This window comes from Topomyia yanbarensis, chromosome 2 (assembly GCF_030247195.1).
Source record: "Topomyia yanbarensis strain Yona2022 chromosome 2, ASM3024719v1, whole genome shotgun sequence".
Lineage (NCBI taxonomy): Eukaryota > Metazoa > Arthropoda > Insecta > Diptera > Culicidae > Topomyia > Topomyia yanbarensis.
The window spans coordinates 178183499-178207730 of NC_080671.1; the positions used below are offsets into that span (position 1 = coordinate 178183499).

General features: G+C 40.2%; 1 protein-coding gene across 5 annotated transcripts in view; it reads left to right on the forward strand.

The window, feature by feature from the left end:
- The window catches only part of LOC131682239 (uncharacterized), a 205866-nt gene that overhangs the window by 77448 nt on the left and 104186 nt on the right, over positions 1–24232 (forward strand). For all 5 annotated transcript variants that reach the window (XM_058963592.1, XM_058963594.1, XM_058963591.1 and 2 more), the window contains one exon: positions 2134–2964. In XM_058963592.1, coding sequence (XP_058819575.1) covers positions 2789–2964 — 176 coding nt within the window. In that variant the 5' untranslated portion in view covers positions 2134–2788. The remainder of the gene's footprint in view (positions 1–2133; positions 2965–24232) is intronic.

Below are 24232 nucleotides of genomic sequence, written 5' to 3' on the forward strand. Positions count from 1 at the left end.
TACAAGTCACTCGCTGTTTACACAATATTCCTGGTTGCCAAAACTAGCAGACAAATAATTTGTAAAACCGTGCAGTCAAATTTACTGTTTTTCTCGCCGCGTGTCTTTATATTTAAAACATCGTCTTGGCACTAAAATAGAAGTCACCATCTTAGATGAAAACATGACTTCCGGAATTGACATCCGGTATCTATTCATGAACGCTATTACAAAAATTCTCACATTGTTGTGGTAATAGAAAATTTAACTAAACCGAAGTAGCCATCTTGATTTTCGAAATGGTCTCAGACATTGATATTTGGCACCTACTCGTCAATCCCGTTCCAAAAATACTCATATTGATTGGGCTTTGGAGAATTCCACAGAACCGGAAGACGCCATCTTGAATTTCAATATGGCACCAGACATCGATATCTAGCGTCTATTCGTCAATTCCATTCCAAAAATACTCATATTGATTCGATTTTAGAGAATTCCAATGAACCTGAAGTCGCCATCTTGGTTTTCCAAATGGCCTCTGACACTGATCTCTATCATGCGCTCTATTAGGCCCGCTCTGAAAATATGCATGCTGATTGGGTTATAGAGAATTCCACTGAATCGGAAGTCGCCTTCTTGGTTTTTAAAATGGCCTTAAACATCGATATCTGACGTCCACTCATCAATCCCGTTCCAAAAATATCCATATTGATGGGGTTTCAGAGAATTCCACCGAATCAGAAGTCGCCATCTTGGTTTTCAATATGGCCATCGATATCTGACGTCCACTCATCAATCCCGTTCCAAAAATACCCATATTGATGGGGTTTCAGAGACTTCCACTGGACCGGAAATCGCCTTCTTGGTTTTCAAAATGGCCTTAAACATCGATATCTGACGTTCACTCATCAATTTCGTTCCAAAAATACCCATATTGATGGGGTTTCAGAGAATTCCACTGAACCGGAAGTCGCCATCTTGGTTTTCAAAATGGCCTTAAACATCGATATCTGACGTCCACTCATCAATCCCGTTCCAAAAATAGCCATATTGATGGGGTTTCAGAGAATTCCACTGAACCGGAAGTCGCCATCTTGGTTTTCTAAATGGCCTCAGGCATGAACATTTGGCATCTACTCGTTAATGCTGTTCCAAAAGCAATCACTTCCACTTTTTCAAAAATCTTCGAAATTGTGTAAATTTCAAAATCCGTGCAAAAAAAACTTGGTCAAAAACCGTCTAAGTCTTTTGCCTTCATAAGGATTTTTGCTAAAACCGTGTTAATTGCGAAATCCGCGCAAAAAAAAAATTGATCAAAAATCGTCTAAGTTTTTTGCCTCCAAAAGGACTTAGAACATTTTTGCGAAACCCGTGCAAAAAAAATTGTTGAGAAATCGTCTAAGTCTTTTGCCTTTAAAAGGACTTAGAATATTTTTGCGAAAAACCGTGTTAATTGCGAAAACCGTGCAAAAAAACCGTGCTAATTGCGAAAACCGTGTAAAAAAGCCGTGTAAAAAAACCGCGCAAAAAAAAGCGTGTAAAAAAAACCTTAGTGTATTTTTATTGCCTACAGCATCTTTGTATAATAGATGAAATAGTAACCTTCGAGTTTTTCAAGTCAACCGTGAAAAATCCCTATGAAAATTTGGATCAATCGGACAAAATTTAAGAGTGCTGCAACGTGGTTAAATTTTGAAATATTAATTCTGAAAATGTTGTCAAGAGGAAAATAATTGACATCTGTCGTATGACATCTTTATTCAAATCAAAGATTTTTAAGTTATTTAGCATCAAAATGTTCTAATGTTCCCAAAATATATCTTCCTTAGATTTTTTTTTCAAATCTGATAAGTTACACCCTTAACAATTTTTGCGGAAGTCCGTAATCGTGACCGTTGGTGTTCAAATTCAAGCTGGTCTTTTTCATTGGTACTTTAGTCTATAAATGTATATACATAACCATAACTTGCTGCGGCTAGTTTTAAAATAAACCGGCTGTTGATTACTGTTGCAATAATGCTTAAAAGTTTACAACCGTTGGGAGCAGATCGGCAAAAAATTGCATTATAAAAAAGCATATAATTATTGTTAAAACGCTGTAAGCTAAAACCCGTTAATTTGTTTGTTCTGACAATCTCCTTTCTTCATTTCCAGATAAAAAATATCACTAATACAAGGATCGCGAGCAAAGCCTCGAAGACACCGCAGTTTTGATTCATCTTAACCCATTCTTAAACAAGGGAATAGCCAGTTTGGATTTACTGTTGATGGTTTTGGAAAATAGTAGTGCAAAATATGTAAAACGTCTGCCGTAACAGCACTCAGCCGTGTGCAAAAAAACGGAAGGAATCCGCCGGAAAGTGAGGAAAATGGTATTATGTGGCCAACTTCGCCTACCATTCCGTCCCTGGTGAATCAGCAGTCGGAAATGTTAATGAAGATAAGAGAAGCAGTGTTACGATTCGGTTTTTATTGCCGTTGTTTACCTGTGTCTCGTTCGGTGATTATGATTGGTGAGGTGAAATGATAATTACACCAAGTGCAGCTAGCACCGCACCGAAGAAGAAGCATAAGCCATCTGTTGTTTGCGACGACGACAGCAGCTGCTGCGGTTCCAGGGCCACCCCCGATCGTGTGTGAAACGTTTCCACGAAAATACAGCAATCAAGGCATTTTGTTGTTAAACATAGAAGAAGTCGATGCTGATCTGTGCAAAGTGGTTTGTCTGATCTGAGGTGGAACGTAGTGATCCCTAATTATCTCCATTCTAGTGGGTGGAAGCTGGGTAAATTAATTGTTGCCAGAGTGAATGACACTGATAGGGCCGGGAGCCCCAGGAATGGCATTTATGATGAAGAAGAAAAAATATAAGTTTACGGTGGAACTGCACCTGGAAGAGTTGGTGGAGGTGCCGTTCCTGAATGCGGTATTGTTCGCGAAAATTCGACTGCTGGACGGTGGATCATTTCAGGAGCACAGCAATAGGTGAGTAAATCGTGACGACGATATATACCGCCGCGGCATACTGCTGGTCATAGTCGAGCGGGATCTCAAATTGCCAAAGAAACGCTAATTTGGTGGATATAACACCTAGCCCTATATTGAATGGTTTATTTTTTTTTTGAATCTTAAACGTTACGTGTTTGCACAGATGAGTTAGGAAATTGATCAAATTGTTCTACTGTGAATAGTCTGTCAAATTAGAAGGTCAATTTCCGAAACCAAGGTTTTTCTCTGGGTTGTGCCTATTTTTTCACATTAATTAGGGTGTCACACTATTCCACCTTTTACTCAACCTATAACCAACGAATCGCTTTTCAAACAGTATGATCATTTTTGCTTTGTTTCTAACAAACCTGGATCAAATGAACTTAAAATTACAGGCCCTTTTTTCAACTTACCATTTAGGTCATTTTCAATTATTGTCTAAAAGCTACCATCAAAACTAAAAACGCTAATTGATTCATTATAACCCTCAAAAAGGCAAGGGGTCTCAGAGGCCCGGCTAGTTACAGTTCTCTAGATTCAATGAACTTGTAATTTGAAATACAAATGATCGAACGGTTTTGGGTTTTCGATTCTCTCACTGATAAAACGACGAAAAAGAAGTTTTTGATTTCCTTGTGTCTTAGGGGCAATGCTGCTTGAAGTCACAAATTTAGCTTGCCTTTTTGGTGGTTAATGTTATACACAGATTTGAACATACACACCAAAAAATTCTGAATTTTATCGTTGACGTAATTGCAAACATGACACAATTTAACAAGCCGTAATTCACTAATTGACGAAAAATAACCGTGTTCCGTTTAATTTTACATGAAACATATATTTTACATGCTCAATGACATAAAATTACACTTACTACCATTCAGAACAACGCCATATGTAAAGTAAAATTACGTGCTTTACGAAATTCAATGTCATGTAAAATTGGAATCAAACGTAAAACTAAGTCATTTTTGATGCTCGTATATGTCAGGGTCAGGAGACGTAAATTTACACGATATTTTCTAGGTGTGTACCGCGTTGGATTAATCAACGCCAGTTTATGTGTTCTATTAATCTACAACTCCTAGTGGAAAAGAGAACGTCTTTTCGCTACATTCTTTCAAAATCTAAATTGTAAAAAAAATCGTTAACTCCAAAAAAATCTGAATTTTATTGTTGACGTAATTTCAAACATGACACAATTCAACAAACCGTAATTTACGAAATGACGGAACATTGCCGTGTTCCGTTTAATTTTACATGAAACATATACTTTACATGCGCAATAACATAAAATTACACTTCCTACCATTCAGAACAAATGCTGTATGTGGAGTAAAATTACATGATTTACGAAATTAAACGTCATGTAAAATTAAAATCAAACGTAAAACTAAGTCATTTTTGATGCTCGTATATGTCAGGGTCAGGAGACGTAAATTTACACTATCTTTTCTAGGTGTGTAGTAAAATCAAACATCATAATAAAATATTCCATTAAGCGGTCAAGCATTGTATAGTTGGTAAATCGATGACGTTGCACGTAGTTCACTTAGATTGTATTCCCAATGCCGCACATATGATTACACATTTTTCTTACCCTAAAAAGACGAATGACCCTGAAATCCATGGAAACTACGAACGCCCGTTTGTTTGTTCTGTTATATTTTTAGACAAATTTCTTAGTCTGCCCTTCAAACTTATCCGAATGCCAAAAAGGGAATGGAAAGCCGCGATACATGGTCATGTTTCGGATTTTTTTTTAACAATTACTTTCAGTACGACTTTCAAACTTCAGGATTATATTCCAGAGTCCTTGAACGCCACCCGCATGCACACAAACAGCGAGTATGGGTCTGCCCCGAAGTCGACGATCTCTCCCAGGTTTTCTGTTGAGCATAACTTTATCTGGTCTCTTCTCCAGCATTCGCGATACATATCCAGCCCATTGTAGTCTGCCGTGTTTTAACAGCTTTCGGATGTCAAACGAAATTATTTTGGCACTAAAAAGTTGTAAGTGATAATCAACTTAGAAAACTGAAAAGATTTAATGAATGACATATATTTAGCTGATTAACACCGTGATAACAAATCGGCTGAAAGAAAAGGAACCGTCATTAACCTGAACCAGTTGCTGCTCATCGTAACACTAAGTTTTATGAGTGGCTATAAAACTAACATAAAACCTCAATTATAAGCATGGCGCTATTCTCCATTTTCTACTATGTCGTCGAATATTAAAGGCAGAATTCTTCTCTCAAACATACCGAGCACTCGATAATCTGCTTACTTCACTGCTCATGTCTCATGGATGTATATGGAACAACAGGAAGTATCATCGATGTGTATAGAGCTAGTTTGTGGGCTGTAAGTTACGGAACTTTGGTTGCCTGTACAAACCATAGAAAGTTCTATTCGTAGCCACAACACGTAGAAACGTAAAACCCTATAGGAATCAGAATATATTGGCTCAAATGGCACGTTCCCCGTACATAGTCGGGGATTTGTGCCTCAAACACAAACACTTCTTCCACTACTCTGCGATCAACGACTATGATGCCGTTGTGGTCCACGAATCCAAGAAGTATGTGAATTTCCATGATGAAGATTCCGTTGTTTTGCATATCAGAATTTTGTATCTTTCGAGCGCTATATAGAACAGTAGATTAGTGCATACACCGTCCTGCTTCTATCCATTGAACGTCACAAACGAGTCCGTCTAGTTTGAAGCGGAATTTTGACCTATCCAACGTAATGGGAATTAGCTTAACCGGCTTTATAGGAAAGCCATGTTTTCTACCACAGTTTGTTTCTTGTCTCTGAGTATCGCCTTGAAATCCTCAAAATGCTGGTGAATTCGCAAGAAACATTGCCGGTGTTTCTTCAGCATTTAACGCAAAGTAAACATCCGAGCTACCATTGATCATCCGTCTCGTTAACCGATTTGGTGTTCGACGACAAAGGATTCAGCCAACGAACGCAATCTGCTCAACAGAACGCGGGAGAGTACCTTATAGGTGGCATTGAGTCCATCAAATCATTCCAAAGACACCTTTTTCAACCAGATCGTAACGATCACGCAGTGGAATATTTCGCACAGCCGGGGACTCTCGACTTCTAGGCCTGGATTCCGTCCTTCTCAACGGTCAAACTCCCGAATATCCTTTGACACTTCGTCTAATCCTACTGCTCGTGCATCATCCCTAATCCTCATTCTGTTTGTGCTGTCTCTATGCGTTTGTCCGTTCAATAGAAACTCATGACTCATGCTCATGACCGACTTCGGATTGCTTTTCCTCTTCATGCTTTCTAGAACATTTTGGCGCGTTGTTCTTGACAAAACCTCGCTCTGCATCAGTGAGCACCTTTTCATCGTACCCACATTTCTAACGCCGTAGGAATTTTTTTTTCGGTTGTTCTTGGCTCATGTGTATCGGCTGCAAGCGTTTGGCTTCTGCTCTGGATTTTCTCGTCCATAAATCTGGTTCTCAAAATCGAGCTGGTCCCCACTTGTGGTATCCAACACTTTTGTAGCTGTTGACCCCATCATGGACCTGCTGTCACGCTTCGTTCAGATTATTGCTTGTTGAACGATCTTCGATTCGTTTGTCGAATTTTCTAGTATGTTCCTTGACAACATTCCCAGACGATTCAGTCACATAATTCTCGCACTCATGGTACCGATTATATTGGATATCAATCTTCTACACTACTAGATAACGATTTGAGACGACGCTCGGTCCTCGGAAGGCCCTGACATCAATGACATCGGCGAAATGTCAAGCTTTTATCAAACCATGGTCAATTTATCTGCAAATTTTGCATTTGGGTATCTGTAGGTGTGATTCCTTATATTCTGTCGTGCAAAATAGGTGCTCCAGATAGCCATTGGCCACGATGAAATTGAACCATACTGCCCTTACTAAGTTCTTTAAATGGCATGTTAGTTCTATGAACTTCAGAAAGTTCTACACAACTCGATGAAGTTTTTTGAAGTTCTAGCAAGTCTTAAATGCATCAAAAAGTTAGAAGAAACTTACAAGATTTAAGTACTTCCAATGAAATTGAAAGTTCTATGAACTTCCGCGGATTTTTCAACTTTTACGATATTCGGCGAAGTTCAAATTAAAAAGTTTTTCTATGGCATGCCCTGAACGCTAGAAGGGAATACAGGATTCTGCGAACTTCAGAAATATCGTACGAAATTCGAAACAATTCTACGATCTAGAGAAATCTTTAAAATTTCTGGAAATTCACTAAGATGTTAATATTATATAATATTTTTTACATTTTAACGACATTCAATTAGCTAGAGATTACTGGGTAGGTAAAGTTATGAAAATTAGAGCCATAGTACTCAAGTAAGAGCAAGGATGTGAAGTATACAGATCGAAAAACTAGAAGTGGCATATCCTTGCTCTTACTTGAGTACTATGGCTTTAATTTTCAGAACATTCCCTACCCTGTAATCTCTAGCTAATTGAATGTCGTTAAAAAATAAAAAAGAAAATGTGACTAACATAGTCGACATAAAAAAGAAAAAAAAAATATAACCTAATGTTTTCCTGCGAAATAGTAGGTAGTTCTAAAAAGTTCTATAATATTTACGAAAGTCCTTCAAACCTCAATAGAATCATAATGAATTTGAAGAAAATTTGCATGAAAGTGCTGTTTTACAAGCTCCTGCAAAGTGTTTTGAAAATGCCTTGTCAACTTAGTGAAGTGTAAGATTTTCAGGGAATCTCTACAAGTTTTAGGAGCGACGCATTTAACAAATTTCGGATAAGTCCTACAAATTGTTAAGAAGACTCAAACTTTAAAATAGTTTTTCGGAAACCACAAAAAATGTGCGGCCTTCAGGAAATTTATAAGAGAGAAAAGACATGACTTTACCGTATGTCTTCAATCTGTTACCGTTTACGGGATCGCGGCTGCTCTCAGCCCCCGAGGATGGACGTTGCGGTTCCTGAAGGGAACCCGCTTAAGCCCCAACGCCTGGTATGGACGTTCCGGGGTGGGCACGGCAGGCCTCTTTTTGGTCCTCGGGTCCCAGGGTCGTATATTGTTGTGGGAGGGTTTTCGGATCTGGTCGAAGGGTGTGAATTGAATTTAATTTTTTCTAGATTTATTAACTTACTCAATTAATTTGTTCAGCTTCCAAATTTGTGGCGGCGGGCGGATGGGCAGGGTAGGGCGTGGTGGTGCACTGGCGATAATCTCTGGTGATGGCGATAGGGCAGATCGTCCCTGGTGTCAATCTTTCTGTTGCGGCGGGCCCTCAAGCCACGCGGTCGTCCTTGACGTTTAGCGGGAGGAGCGATTAACGATACACGGTCGATGAAACCCGCGACGACGGCCTGCTATCTCTTTTACGGTTAGCCGTATCAGCAGTAGCACTGATCAGGGCGAGACAGGCAAACTCTTCGCTGGTCCTTGATAATTAGCCGGCGACTTCAGTCAGACCGGCGACCAGGGCTAAGCAAGCCGGTTTCACCACTTCTAGTTAACAACAATCACTTGAATAACTTTTATTTTGATCCACTCGCTTTCGTGGTTGAAACCCAAGAGACCGGCTTCCCGTCGTGCAGCTACTACGAACCTCCTCATTCCAATTTCCTTCTGTTCCTTCTTGTACCAACCCATCCCAATGCAGCCAACCACCCTCGTAGCTGACTCCTGCCAGATTTCCCAAATTCCGCCCACTGAAGTTGTACCCACAAGGCTGATAGGGTTTGGTTTTATTTTTTTTATATATTATTATTTACATCGGTATTAAACCTTCCACCAGATTAAACAAAATTGCATCTTAACTTAGAAATATGTATTATTTGTAACCGAGCGGTTACAAATCATACTTCGTCAATCATCCTCTATTTGTGAAGCTTGGAAATGATTCATAGTTTCATCAACATGTCAGATGTTCCTCAAGGAAGCAATCTCGAGCCTCTTGCTATTCAATGATATTTTCTATGTAATTGCAGACTTATATACGCTGACGACCTCAAATTGTTTCTTATTATCGATTATAAAATCCTCCGTTTCTCGATATTTTCTCTATCTCGATATATCCCTATCTCAATGTACATAACTTGAAATTTACCAGCAATTTTATCGCTACGTCGATGTGATCTTTGTTTCTGTCGAGACCACCCAAATTAGATACATAATTAAATGAAGAATGACGATTGGGGCAAAAGAGATTATATCTACTAGAGCAGTGGTTTTCAACCTTTTTCGTTCCATGTACCCCTTTCCGCATATTGATCCTTATGATGTACCCCTTTCTGAAAATTGTTTACCATCATTACCCTCTCAGATTTTTTTTTCGATTAGATGAAAATCATAATTTTCCAATTAGAAACCTGTTTCTAAGCACTCTCAGTCTTGACACTGAAATTGTATATAAAGACAAAGTTCCGACATAATTCACCCCCTACAATAGTCTAATTTACCCCTGGGGGTGAATTCACCCCCGGTTGAAAACCACTGTACTAGAGGGAGCAAAGCGCTACTGTCTCCATGTATTCACAGACTGAAATATGGGGTCTTGCTCTAGAATATTGTATCCCATTACTTTGATATGTGTGTATCCGGGGCAATATGTGTCAAACTAATGGGTCTAACATATGTAAGAGCGAGATAACAAATCATCAGTGTTAACAGCGGCATGTGACCTCAAGTAGTTATAGTCTCTTTTTTCTTCCGGTTATGAAACACCAAAACGTCATGCTATTGACATTTTCTTGACCAAATATTAACTTTGTTTTAAAATGTCAGTGATGTAAGTTGCATTTGATTGATTTTTTTCTATATATTCGGCACCAATTCAAAGACTACCTACAGACTACATTTGCCCACGAATGACTGCCTACCCTATTCTCTGAGTGCTGTGCCTAAATTAGGGATTCAGTCATACTTCATCAGCATCGGCATATCCGTCTTACGGTTTAATCCAACCATTTTCTCCACGATCACGTATGTACTGCGAACGACGCGTTGATTTCTATTTCGACGTTTCCACCATAAACATGAATTATTGTTTCGCGAATTAGTACAAGTAGCGTTTTCGATCCGGTCGCGATTCGTTTTTAATGGAGCACGGATTCCACGAACTGTTCTTCCCGCTGAGAGGCATAAAACATTGACGGCACAAATTTGAACCAGATCTTGATAACAATGCCAAACGTGGCATAGACTACCTAAGGTAATATGCATCTACTAATTACGGAAAACCAGTTGGCTTCACTTTTTTTCAAAGCAAACATACATTGGTTTTTGAACAACTCTATGGTTAATTACATACGCAAAAAAACTGCGAACATTCTCGAGTCCGTATGGATTTGTGCATGTGCAAGCGCTAGACTGGGAAGCTCGAACATGATCAGAAAAGTTATTTTCTTTTCCATTCGGTTAATATGGCAAACCAAGTGCAACCGGTATTTCATGCTACGTGCAACTCTATGGAAGCATTGAAATTGCTCCGATTCACTTTCCATTAACGACGCTGTAAACGAATTCTTTGTTCGTTTGCGTGTAGGTTCTGTTAATCCAGGGCAGCACTCCCCATAAGCACCGATAGACGTTCTGTACGTTGTTCTATTCAGTTGCATTGTTAACAGACTCAAATCCTGCTGGGGTGCTTCAAATGAATAGTTAAACAACATATCGAAACAGTCGGATGGTGCAGAAATTTACTTCCAGCAGCATACTGGGACGAATCTCGCAGCGACGGAAGGAACAGCATGGCGTCGCCAGTCTGTATAGAATGGTAAAATTGATTTAATATTTATTGCACACAATCAACTTTAATTGAGTTAGCTTCGAATATAAAAAACAATGTCAGGCCAAACAAATTTGATGGGTTTCACCTCCTTCTGGTGCGCGTATGTGGAATGGTAATTTTATTGGCCAATAATCATAATTTCGCTGTCATATCTAGTAACCGCCCGGGGGTTGAACTCTGTTGGACTTCCCCACCAGTCCGGGTACTACAGTGCTAGGCTGGAGCTAGGCTTTCTCATTGAATTGCTGGTCTAGGCAGTGATATGCGAATTTGATTTTTGTGCAGTTCTGCTGCAAATAAAACTGTTTAGCTGGCACTGACCACGGACGATCGGGATGAATAGTTTTTCAATGATGTTTGTCGGATTGCTGTTCTATCTCGAGAACAATCATGTTACTTGCACACGGATTCAGCCTTGGCTCTTCGTCACCTTTCGATCAGAGGGAAAATGTTTTTTACATTTACTAAACGGCTCAATTCTCATCAATAAATTAATCAATAGAGCAGAAATCACGTCCATTCTCCGGGGTCATAGTAGCCTGCCAAATGACGGAAAGGTCGTTGATCTTTGATATCACTTGTATTTATTTGTTTCGGGCAGAGAAATGCCGGTTGTATTTTTGTTTCAAACTCACTCTGTAGCAGATATACAATCATTGGTACCAATAGATAACAAACATCGTAATGATACATTTCAGTGCTACTCTCAGCATAATATGGATAATTAAACATTACAACTTCAACAACAAACAACAAATCATACGTCTCCCAACCTTTGAACGGAACGGATCGTTATATTTCACAGTGGTGTTCGGTGTGTAAATTTCAGTGATTCAAGGTCATCCTTTGTTCGTTCGTTAGCTGCCATTCTGCTGGTGCCGGCAGTAAATCCAGTACATTGTTTTCGCTGGTGCGGAACAATCGACGTTGTTTGCAGATAAGTTTTGCTTTATTTTTTTCCTCGTTTGCTTTCTTTCCTTTTCCCTACTTTTACTCTACCTTGTAATCAAATAATAAGACACATTCCCGTTTATATAACGCTCTGCCCTCGTGCTTAAATGGCCGAGGGCGAAATACCATCTGATGTAATCATGGAAGTCCCTGATCCCCCTAATACTCGCATTGCTCCCCGTATAAAGCAGTACCCAGAAGGTTCCTCTGGGCCATGGGTGGTATATTTTCGGACCGGAGAGAAACCGGTTAATATATTAAAACTTTCTCGAGATCTGACTGCTAATTACCCGGCCGTAACTCAGATAACACGTGTTCGGGCAAACAAGATACGTGTTCTAGTGAGTGATCTCGGCCAGGCAAACGCGATTGCTTGCTGTGAGCGCTTTACGCGGGAATTTAAAGCGTACGTGCCTTGTGTGGCCTGTGAAATCGATGGTGTAGTGTCCGAACCGGGCCTGAAATGCGAAGAACTGTTGGAGCACGGGGTTGGCTGCTTTAAGGACCCCTCACTTGAACAGATTAAGATCTTGGAATGCAAACAATTGTATACCGCAAACACCGAGGGAGGTAAGACTACCTACTCTCTATCAGGCTCGATTCGGGTGACATTCGCCGGGTCCTCTCTTCCCAACTACATCCTCCTTGACAAGGTTCGCCTACCAGTTCGCCTGTTCGTACCGCGGGTCATGAACTGCAGCAATTGCAAGCAGTTGGGCCACACAGCCACATATTGTGGAAATAAGAAACGATGCGGCAAATGCGAAGGAGAGCATGAGGATGACTCTTGCGACAAAGAAACTGAAAAGTGTATTTGCTGCGGGGGTCCTTCACATGCTCTTAAATCATGTCCTGCGTACAAGCAGCGCGGGGATAAAATTAAGCGCTCCCTTAAGGAACGCTCAAGGCGTTCTTATGCAGAAATGCTAAAGAATGCTTCGCCATCTGTCCTGTCCGAAAATCCCTATGCTGGTTTGGCTAACGCTGAGCAAGAATCTGACGACCCACGAGAGGGAACATCTTTGGTTAACCCAGGGGAATCCAGGAAGAGGAGAAATCCAGCCTCCCCTACATTGCCTCGTAAGGGTGCCAAGGTGTCGTCCACTCAGAGTGCGCCATCTACAACCAATAAATCCAACGGAAGTGATGCACAAAAGCCGAAGCAATTTGCTCCAGGACTTGGAAATATTAATTCTAACAAGGAGTACCCACCACTTCCAGGGACATCCAAAACCCCAAACAGATACTCAGTCCAGTAGCGGACTAATGAAATTTTCTGACATAGTGGACTTAATTTTCACAGCTTTCAATGTTACTGATCCTCTTAAAAGCCTTCTGATACGTTTTCTTCCTATAGTGCAAACATTTTTGAAGCAGTTGACTACTAAATGGCCCCTCCTTGCAGCGATCGTATCCTTCGATGGCTAAGTCATCGAACGAGGTCACCGATTCGATCACTGTTCTACAGTGGAACAGCAGAAGTATCCTCCCGAAAATCGATTCCTTTAAATTTTTACTAAATAGTTTAAAATGTGATGCTTTCGCATTATGTGAAACTTGGTTAACTTCCGATATAAATCTCAACTTCCACGACTTTAATATAATTCGTCTGGATCGAGAAAACCCCTATGGAGGAGTACTTTTGGGGATCAAAAAGTGCTATTCTTTCAACCAAATTAACCTCCCTTCGACACCAGGCATTGAAATTGTCGCTTGTCAAGTTTTAATCAAAGGTAAAGACCTTTGCATTGCTTCCATCTACATTCCTCCTAGAGCCTCGGTAGGGCACCGAACGCTTTGTAATATCACGGAATCCTTACCGGCACCGCGGCTAGTTCTGGGAGACTTTAACTCGCACGGTACGGTATGGGGCTGTCTTCATGATGATAATAGATCAACATTAATCCAAGATCTTTGCGACAATTTCAACATGACCATCTTAAACACGGGAGAAATGACGCGGATTCCTACACCACCAGCACGCGCAAGCGCGTTGGATTTATCGCTATGCTCGACATCGCTACAGTTAGATTGCAGGTGGAAGGTGATCCCTGATCCCCACGGTAGCGATCATTTGCCTATCGTGATTTCAATTGCTAACGGTTCAAGACCATCGGAAACAATCAATGTCTCGTATGACCTCACACGGAACATTGATTGGAAGAGTTACGCGACCGCGATATCCGTTAAAATCGAATCCACTCAAGAACTTCCTCCGGAGGAAAAGTACAGGTTTTTGGCTGGCTTGATTCTCGACAGTGCGAATCAAGCTCAGACTAAACCAGTACCCAGCGCGAATACCCATGGACGGTCTCCCACCCTGTGGTGGGATAAAGAGTGCTCAGAGCTGTACGCGGAAAAGTCCACTGCATATAAGGCCTTCCGGGAAGACGGGTTACCCGCTAGCTATCAACAGTACGCGTCGTTAGAAAGGCGAATGAAGAGTCTAATGAAAGCCAAAAAACGCAGTTATTGGCGCCGGTTCGTCGACGGGTTAACGAGAGAAACAGCGATGAGCACTCTTTGGGGTACGGCTCGACGTATGCGTAACCGTAATAGTACCAACGAGAACGTGGAATATTCAAACCGTTGGATATTCGCTTTCGCCAAGAAGATCTGTCCGGACTCTGTCCCGGTACAGAAAACGTGCCGCGCCGCGTCTCCTCACGATACCGTGAACGAAACACCGTTTTCGATGGTGGAGTTCTCACTTGCTCTCTTATCGTGCAACAATAACGCCCCAGGGTTAGACAGAATCAAATTCAACTTGCTGAAGAATCTGCCTGACACTGCAAAAAGGCGCTTGTTGAATTTATTTAACAAGTTTCTTGAGGGTAACATTGTCCCTTATGAATGGAGGCAAGTGAAGGTCATCGCCATCCAAAAACCAGGAAAACCAGCCTCCGACCACAACTCGTATCGGCCGATTGCAATGCTGTCCTGTATTCGGAAGTTATTCGAGAAAATGATCTTGTTTCGCCTCGACAATTGGGTTGAAGCAAATGGCTTACTGTCAGATACACAATTTGGCTTCCGCAAAGGCAAAGGGACGAACGATTGCCTTGCGTTGCTTTCTACAGAAATCCAAATGGCCTATGCTAACAAAGAGCAGATGGCATCAGTCTTCTTGGATATTAAGGGGGCTTTTGACTCAGTTTCTATCAACATTCTGTCAGAGAAGCTGCACCAGCATGGTCTTTCACCAATTTTAAATAACTTTTTGCTAAACCTGTTGTCTGAAAAGCACATGCACTTTTCGCATGGCGATTTAACAACATCGCGATTTAGCTACATGGGTCTTCCCCAGGGCTCATGTCTAAGTCCCCTGCTCTACAATTTCTACGTGAATGACATTGACGATTGTCTTGCCAATTCATGCACGCTAAGGCAACTTGCAGACGACGGCGTGGTCTCTGTTACAGGGCCCAAAGCTGCCGACTTGCAAGGACCATTACAAAATACCTTGGACAATTTGTCTGCTTGGGCTCTTCAGCTGGGTATTGAGTTCTCCACGGAGAAAACTGAGTTGGTTGTTTTTTCTAGGAAGCGTGAGCCGGCGCAACTCCAGCTTCTATTAATGGGTGCAACGATCAACCAGGTTTTCACATTTAAATATCTCGGGGTCTGGTTCGACTCTAAAGGTACCTGGGGATGTCACATTAGGTATCTGAAACAGAAATGCCAACAAAGGATCAATTTTCTCCGAACAATAACTGGAACATGGTGGGGTGCTCACCCAGGAGACCTGATCAGGTTGTACCAAACAACGATATTGTCGGTGATGGAGTACGGGTGTTTCTGTTTCCGCTCCGCTGCGAACATACACTTCATCAAACTGGAGAGAATCCAGTACCGTTGCTTGCGCATTGCCTTGGGTTGCATGCACTCGACCCATACGATGAGTCTCGAAGTGCTGGCGGGCGTTCTTCCGCTAAAAAATCGATTTTGGGAACTCTCATATCGATTGCTCATCCGATGCGACATTATGAACCCGTTGGTGATTGAAAACTTCGAGAGGCTCGTCGAGCTTAATTCTCAAACCCGATTTATGGCCTTGTACTTCGACTACATGGCACAGAGCATTAATCCTTCTTCATATACTCCCAACCGTGTCCGTTTCCTAGATACTTCTGATTCTACTGTATTCTTCGACACATCCATGAAGGAAGAGATTCGTGGAATCCCGGACCATATACGCCCGCAGGTGATCCCCAATATATTTTATAATAAATTCCGAGAAGTCGACTGCGACAAAATGTTTTACACTGACGGATCAAATCTCGATGGGTCCACTGGCTTCGGTATCTTCAACAATACTATCACCGCCTCATTCAAGCTCAATGATCCCGCTTCAGTTTACGTCGCAGAGTTAGCTGCAATTCAGTACACCCTTGGGATCATCGACACTCTGCCCACAGATCACTACTTCATCGTTTCGGACAGCCTCAGCTCTATCGAGGCTCTTCGTGCGGTGAAGCCTAAAAAGCAATTACCGTATTTTCTGGGGAAAATACAGGAGTCCTTGTGTACGTTATCTGAAAAATCTTATCAGATTACCTTTGTTTGGGTCCCCTCTCATTGTTCTATCCCGGGCAATGAAAAGGCCGACTCATTAGCAAAGGTGGGCGCATTAAATGGTGACATATACGAAAGACCAATCTGCTTCAACGAATTTTTTAGTATTTGTCGTCAGAGGACGCTCAACAGTTGGCAAACCTCGTGGAGCAATGGGGAACTTGGACGATGGCTTCATTCGATTATCCCAAAGGTATCAACGAAGCCTTGGTTCGGGGGGATGGATGTGGGTCGGGATTTTATTCGTGTAATGTCCCGACTTATGTCCAATCACTACACCATGGATGCGCATTTGCGGCGTATTGGGCTTGCGGAGAGTAGTCTGTGCGCTTGTGACGAGGGCTATCACGACATCGAACACGTTGTCTGGGTATGCGCCGGGTATTGTGACGCCAGGTCTCAGTTAAAGGAATCCCTTCGGGCCCGAGGTAGACCACCCAATGTACCAGTCCGAGATATGCTGGCAACTCGTGATTTCCCCTATATGTCCCTTATTTATACCTTCATAAAAACGATAAATATCCCAATTTAGCCCCTCTCTTTTATTTCTCGTTTTTAGAGTTTCCTTCTGCCTTGTGGAACCGATCAGCTCCAGAGTGCCACTATGTAACCGCCGTCGCCCTTACCACTACGCCTGCATAGAAGGAAACTGAAGCGAGAGCGACTCGAGGTCCGATGACTTTTGAAGGATTCCCCGCGGTCCGAAGAATACCATCCGCCAATCCGGTACTCGACGACTTACTAGACTGAGGCGCAAATTTGTTTCGCTGATCCCCCCCACCCCCCGGTTCGAGCGAAAGTTGCAAGTTTTGCTCTTCTTTCCCTGTCTCTCCCCTGTCCTTGATACAACTGCTGCTACATTGATGCGGAAATAAGCCACCCTCTGAATATCTTGACCAAGCATAAGTTTTAGTTAAAAAAATTCAAATTAGTATTCTGTATTCCTAGTTTTAAGATAGCTATAATTTTTACTCTTTATTGAAACTCTTGTCCTCCATCTTGTAAATAGAATTGAATCCCTAGTTTTAAGATTTCTGTGAAATTTCTCATAAATATTTGTTCCCCCTTTTGTGTACTAAACTATATTGTTAGTTTTAAGATAACCGTAAAATATTTCATAAAATACTATTACTCCCCCTCTTGTATATCAAAGTGAATCCCTTGTTTTAAATTTTTTCATAAAAAAATCTTTTGGCCCTCTCTTGTATATTGAATCTTATTTCTAGTCTTAAGATAGCTGTAAATTTTCTTTTCCTTTGTAAAAAAAAATATTTCAACATTGTAACCTCCTAGTTTTAAGATATCCAAAATGTAAAAACAAAAGTATTTGGCACCGCCAAGCTAACGCATTTGTGCCTATCAAATAAACGAAATGAATAAAAAAATAAAAAAAAAACAAACAACAAATATTACGGAACAAATGAGATTCAAAGGCATCATAATAGTGATTGAATAGATAAAGACGACACGACACTTATTATCGGAAGACCCATAATTGTTCAAGGTTTTTATGAACGTGTCCAATGTAAAATAGACAGAGAAAGAATTGCCAGTACGGTGAGAATGAAGATACGGTGAAAAATTTACCTTTTTATTGGACACACTGAGAAAAGATATGTCCTCAAGAAGGAATCGAACCTGCGATCCCCCAGTCTCTAGTTGGGTATGTTAACCACTCCACCATCGAGGAACTGTAATGATGTCATCACAAATTCCCAACAGTATCGTGATCACCGCCACCGCCCCAATACCTACCAATAGACCTATCGACCCCCAATATCTCCTATAAGCAAATGTCACCGCCCCTTCTATTCGACCGGCCAAATCTTTTTCGGAATTGGTACGTAGCAATTTTATTTTGACGTAGGACTACGTCTTTGTTTTCGATATAGGGGCGCACGTTGCAAATTCTACAAAAATGGTATGTAACGAAAAGTGGTCCAATTTTAAACGCATATAATTCAGCCACCTCACGATAAATTTTCAATTTTTTTGCGCATATCGCCCCGAAATACTTCTAAGAATAGATTCCAATAGATAAACCCAAAGATTTTTGATATCATGGCATTAAAAATTTAAATAATGAACAACCTAGTCAAAATATCGCACATTTACACACAGAAGATAGCGCTTCCCTAGTCCAGCACGACAGATTTGTGTACCTAGCGCGCTACGCTTCTATGAATGACGTCATCATCGACTATTTAAACGGACGGATTTCGCCAGAGCAGCTCAGTTGCCTGTTGAACAGCAGGCGAAGCAGATTACTGCGCTGTGTGTTTTCAGAGCCAGTGTAGCTGAGTTAGAAGTCCGTTATACTGCCTGTGGAGGTACGCTACCCAGTGAACGCGACTGAGCTTCTCCGTTCAAACACTATGCTATCTTTTGTGTTGTTCTCGTTTCCAGCACACTTTGATGTATAATTATTCGTACACAAAATAGTTTGTACATGCGAGCTCCATTTGCAAACACGGTTAACATAGTGTGGTAAGTTGTCTCTTTCGCTCTACCCATCATCATTAGCGTTCATTCATTTTGTGCGCTTGGGTTTAATGTTTGAGGCGAATGTGTAGGTAGGTAGATCTAATTTGTTACTAAATTGCACAACGAAAGTTTATTATTTACGTTCGATCAATTCATTGATTCATTTCCCCATCACGTGATTCATTTCCACTCAGCCTATAGTATTTTGATTCTACTAAAAGGTACATTAGACTGCCCAGGAAAATAATGAATTTTTGAAAACGCAATTGGCCCACCCCTGATTCGATTCCTAGTCCCATCAGGAGTACTTGCACTAAATTTGCATAGTTTGTGGGAATCGATTACAGATACACAACCATGCACTGCTAGGCCCCCTGCAAAACTGACTCAGACATCACTTCGTTAAAAGTTTAATAACTTCTTTTAACAAAGCCGGATTCACTAGCAGTCTTCAAAAAAGCTGTAGACCATTAAATTATCTTTCTTGTTTTCCCTTACAGTGATAATACGATGCATACAGTGCCACCTAGCGGCTAAAATGCGAGTTAGTGGGTTTTCTCCATGTAAATTGTCGAAAAATCCCATACAAACTTCAGGCACGTTGGTCCGGTAACTAGACTTGTCCGATTTGCTTCAAATTTAGTGCAAGTTCTCCTGGTGGGACTAGAAATCGAATCAGGGGTGGACCGATAGGGGTCATTTTTTTCCTGTCACTCTAAGGTACATACTACAAAGCCTATTTAAGAATGAATACACTGCCACTTGAAAAACCGTTGCAAAAACGCATCTTGTCCATATATAAATTTGTTTTCGATTCTTGTATATTTATAGTTTCGATTTATGATTAAGACCACTGCATTCACTATATTTGTATGCGTACTTTAGGAAAGTTACAATAATTGCAAAATATAACTAGAATGCTTGGCCTATACATGAAATGTGATTATATTGTCTAAAATTTGATTTGATTGATTATTTTTCACTGGTCCGGGTTTTTTTACCACACACAATCGAAAAGTTTTTACAAGCTAATCTTATGCTATAAAGATCTAGTTCCAGATATTAGTTCGGTCACAGTTTTCTGCATTCTTTCTTCAGATCTTCTTAAATAAGTTTAATCGGATTCGATCACCTACTACAAATGAAATGACCTGATAACCAAGAAGTTTTGGTTCAATATGTAATATTCGATGTTGATTGGTTGTGATTAAACCATACGTAAGAAATATGTTTGATTTATTATTACTATAAATATACTAAGGTAATAAATATTTCACACTAAGAAGTATAGTCCTACGTCTACAGCTCGTGCAACCCCATAGGGCTGCCCCTTGTAGTTTTTTTATGTGCATAGTGTCTTCCGAGCATAAAGGGTGTTTTGCGCCCAACGATGGCACAAACTTGAAGAATTGTATCCGTAGCAAATGAACGCAATTGAGAATGTCACCTCCTTCCGGTCTTCGTTTCAACGGAAAGAACTTCTCTATATCGCAATTTGTATTTTGGAATGTTTCGTGTTTTGCACAGTGAGATCGTTAAGTCAAAATATTTTTGTTAGCTAGCTTGGACGTACATGATAATTATGTATATAACATATTCCAGCTCGACGATATGTATGTAGAGTATGTAAATGAAATACAATGCAAATGCTCACGCGATTAAAAGAACGCGCATATATGCATACAAATGCTCGGGCCTTTCGCGATAATACACCCGGTCGCAAACACTTACCTATGCCCACGATCTTGCAAACATATAAACGGCTTTCGTGATAATACACCCGGTCGCAAACACTTACCTATACCCACGATCTTGCAAACATATAAACGTCCTGGTGGTTAAAGGGGTTGGGGTAAGGTATTTTGAATGGAAAAATATCGTTCTTAAAAAATTTACTCTGCAATACTACGAGTATTAGTCTATTCAGCCATTTCCATACAATAAAGCAACATTTTATGAATATTTTTCTAAAATTTCGCTGCCAAATATTGAAAATTGAGCGGGTGACAATGAATCTTCAGGAGGCATCTCGAAAAAATTCGGAGTACTCCATAACTTAAAATCCATAGCTATGCTAGCTATGAGAGCATACTATGAATCATTATTCGTAATATTTTGTTTGAGTTGCAATTAAAATGAAGTACTTATATGTGAAGAAGAATTGTGAAAAATTTCAAAAGACTTGGTCCATTGGATTTTGAATTATGATGTACACCGCAAATCAAACTATCGTCACTGTTATTTCACTGTTACTCGCTGTTACTTCACTGTTACTCGCTCAATTTTCAGTATTTCCCCATGACAGTTTATAGGTATATTGTCCAACTGTGGCATTATTATGTTGAAATTGCTTGAACATACTAACATTCTCTTTATAGCTACAACAATTCAAAAAGAAACCCAAAAACCCGGAGCTCCCACTCTAAAATATGGAACTTATATACTAGAAAACAAGTCTCAGAGCGCCATTGTCAAAGAGCTCAGTGAGATGGGAGAGTTAACTTTCTTCCTTCATTTGAATCGTATGCTCAAAATAAAAATCAGAATGGCGGCTCGCGCTAACATTCAAAAGCCCACTCAATCAACACGTTAACATAGAAACGCTCGTGTCCTTTGCAATAATGGCCATGCATGCGATCATGCAGTCTCGATTATCTGCACACACGTATACAAACGTATACATGAAAACGCCTCGGTATTCAAGTCCTTAAGATAACACTTACAAAACTATAAACACCGTCTGAAGTGCGAATATACCAAAGCCCGTTCCCACGCCAACATGAATCGGTCACCTCCAAAAGCCTTTGCATTTGGTACTAGCAGCCTAGGTATATGCCTTGAATCTTGGTCTCGAAAAAACATGTACACTGGAAATCTCAGGGCGCCAAGGTTGTATACTTTAGTAATATGTGGGAACTCATTCCTTCTAGATCTACACCGTACACTCAAATTCAACATAACTATGTAAGCGATTAGACGGATATTCAAACACGCGAAGCTAAATACAAGCGACACACACGCCACATGATTAAAGCCGTTAACATACAATCGTTCGATTCTAGCGCGATAATGCAAACCTGTTAACAAACTCGACCACGCAATTGCGATCACCTATGCAAAACTACACCGGCAATCTGGCAAACATAAAAACACCCTTGTGTTCAAGTGAACAATTTAACACAATTTATAAACACGGTGTCTCGTGCGATTATACAAACGCGCATTCCCTACGCAATCATGAATCGGTCACGTCCAAAAGACCTTCGCCTCGGTTCTAGCATACTAGGTCTCTGCTTAACATCTGAGCCGTACACTCAAAATTAATCGTCAGACTCGCGGTCGGCGCGCATATTGAAGAATCCAGACGAATATGCCATGACAACGCGATTATACAATCGAATTTATACACCCAAAGTTACATATACACTAGGATGTCCCAAAATGACATCATGTTAAAAAAGTCATCGGGCTCACTTCTTAAATGAAAGGTTAGGGTATTCGGACCACTTTCTTCTTCGGAGTGAGTTTGCTAAAACGCTTCCTACTGGTGGCGAATTTTGATTTTTTGAAAAATGGGCCGATTTTGGATAAAATTTCAAATTTATGCCTGTTGAAGTGGTCCTGAACTGTCTTAGATTTTTTCAGAATTTTTTATTTTTCTGGAGATCCAAACAGAGAAGTTTGGTTAGTTAGTTTGTACAAATTTTGAATTATAAGAGTGAAATTTTTGGTGCTTTTCAGTATTTTTTCTTCAAAACTGGGTATCTACAAAATTTTAAAAGTACAGAAAACACTTTATATAGTTGAGCCGAATTCAGGGGCGTAATTTTGCTGAAGAAAGTGTATAGCTGCGGCTAATGGGGTATGAGTTATTTAAGTTTTTGTTAGATAGCCTTTGACATTTTTAGCAATTTATCAAAAATAATGCTGTTCCAAAAAGTAAATCTGTTCAAATGTGCTTTGAACACACATTGTTTTTCGAAAAATAGAAGGAAAATGATGAAAAATGACGTTTTCTGTACGTCTTTAGTATGTCAGGACGAGGTTCAATGAGCATCTGATGATTTTTTTGTAACTTAAATTATAAAAATAATGATAACTTTGCTAATGACGCCAAGTCTCTAATTATTTTTTGAAGAGTTAATTCTCCATAATTACTTCTAGGAGGCATCTTCAACAAAACAATTGTGTCAGAAGATGCGCTGTATTCTGTTGTAAAACTTTTTCGAGGATATTTGCCCCAAATTTGACTATTTCTGAATTATGTGATCTAAACAGTAAATATCATACTATGTTGCGTTTCGGCTTCGCCTCATCAGAAACCGACACTAACACATTGTCGGAATAGATTAGCGCCGGCTTGACGCAAATCCCTTAAAACTAAAACACACTATGTGTTTCAATCAAACGACTGATCAAACGTGATGTCCCGTTCGAGCAGAAGTTCTGTTTATGCCGATGAGACACAAGTGAAGCCGAAACTTGTCTTGGCTTAGCAGGCCTATGCGAAAGAACTATGCTATATTTCACTCTAAGAAGGAAAATTTGGTAAAAACCAAAATTTCTCACTAGGGTGAAAATTTGTTGGTAAAAACCAGTCTTTGTACAGGAGGGCACAAATCCTTATTTCATACTATGTTGCGTTTCGGCTTCGCCTCATCAGACACCGACACTAATACATTGTCGGAATAGATTAGCGCCGGCTTGACGCAAATCCCTTAAAACTAAAACACACTATGTGTTTCAATCAAACGACTGATCAAACGTGATGTCCCGTTCGAGCAGAAGTTCTGTTTATGCCGATGGGACACAAGTGAAGCCGAAACTTGTCTTGGCTTAGCAGGCCTATGCGAAAGCACTATGCTATATTTCACCCTAAGAAGGAAAATTTGGTAAAAAACAGTAAATATCAGTTTTTCAACACTCACCTCACTCTTCTGCATTTTTCTCCACTTCAAAGTTCCTAACATGAAAATAAGACTTTATATACAAAATGTAAATACGCCAATCAATTCAGCCTTCCAATATACGCCGTAACTTGCCATTAACTCGACATATTTGTTTAATTTGAGTGATTTTCAAACCCGCTAGGTTGCTATTAGTATACAAAATAATTTTTAAAAAATTGTCAAATGCTCATAGAAACCGATTCTGATGTACCACTTAAGTTGTTTTATTTTGTAGAACAGTGTTATTTTTTATGAATATCATAAAATGTCAAAAGGTTATTTAACAAAAACTTAAATAAGTTATACCCCATTGGCCGTAGCTATACATTTTCTTTAACAAAATTATGCCCCTGTATTCGGCTCAACTATATAAAGTGTTTTCTGTACTTTTAAACATTTGTAGATACCCAGTTTTCAAGAAAAAATACTGAAAAGCTCTAAAAATTTCACTTTTTGCTAAGTTTTAATGGCTCTGCCGCTCTTATAATTCAAAATTTGTACAAACTAACTAACCAAACTTCTC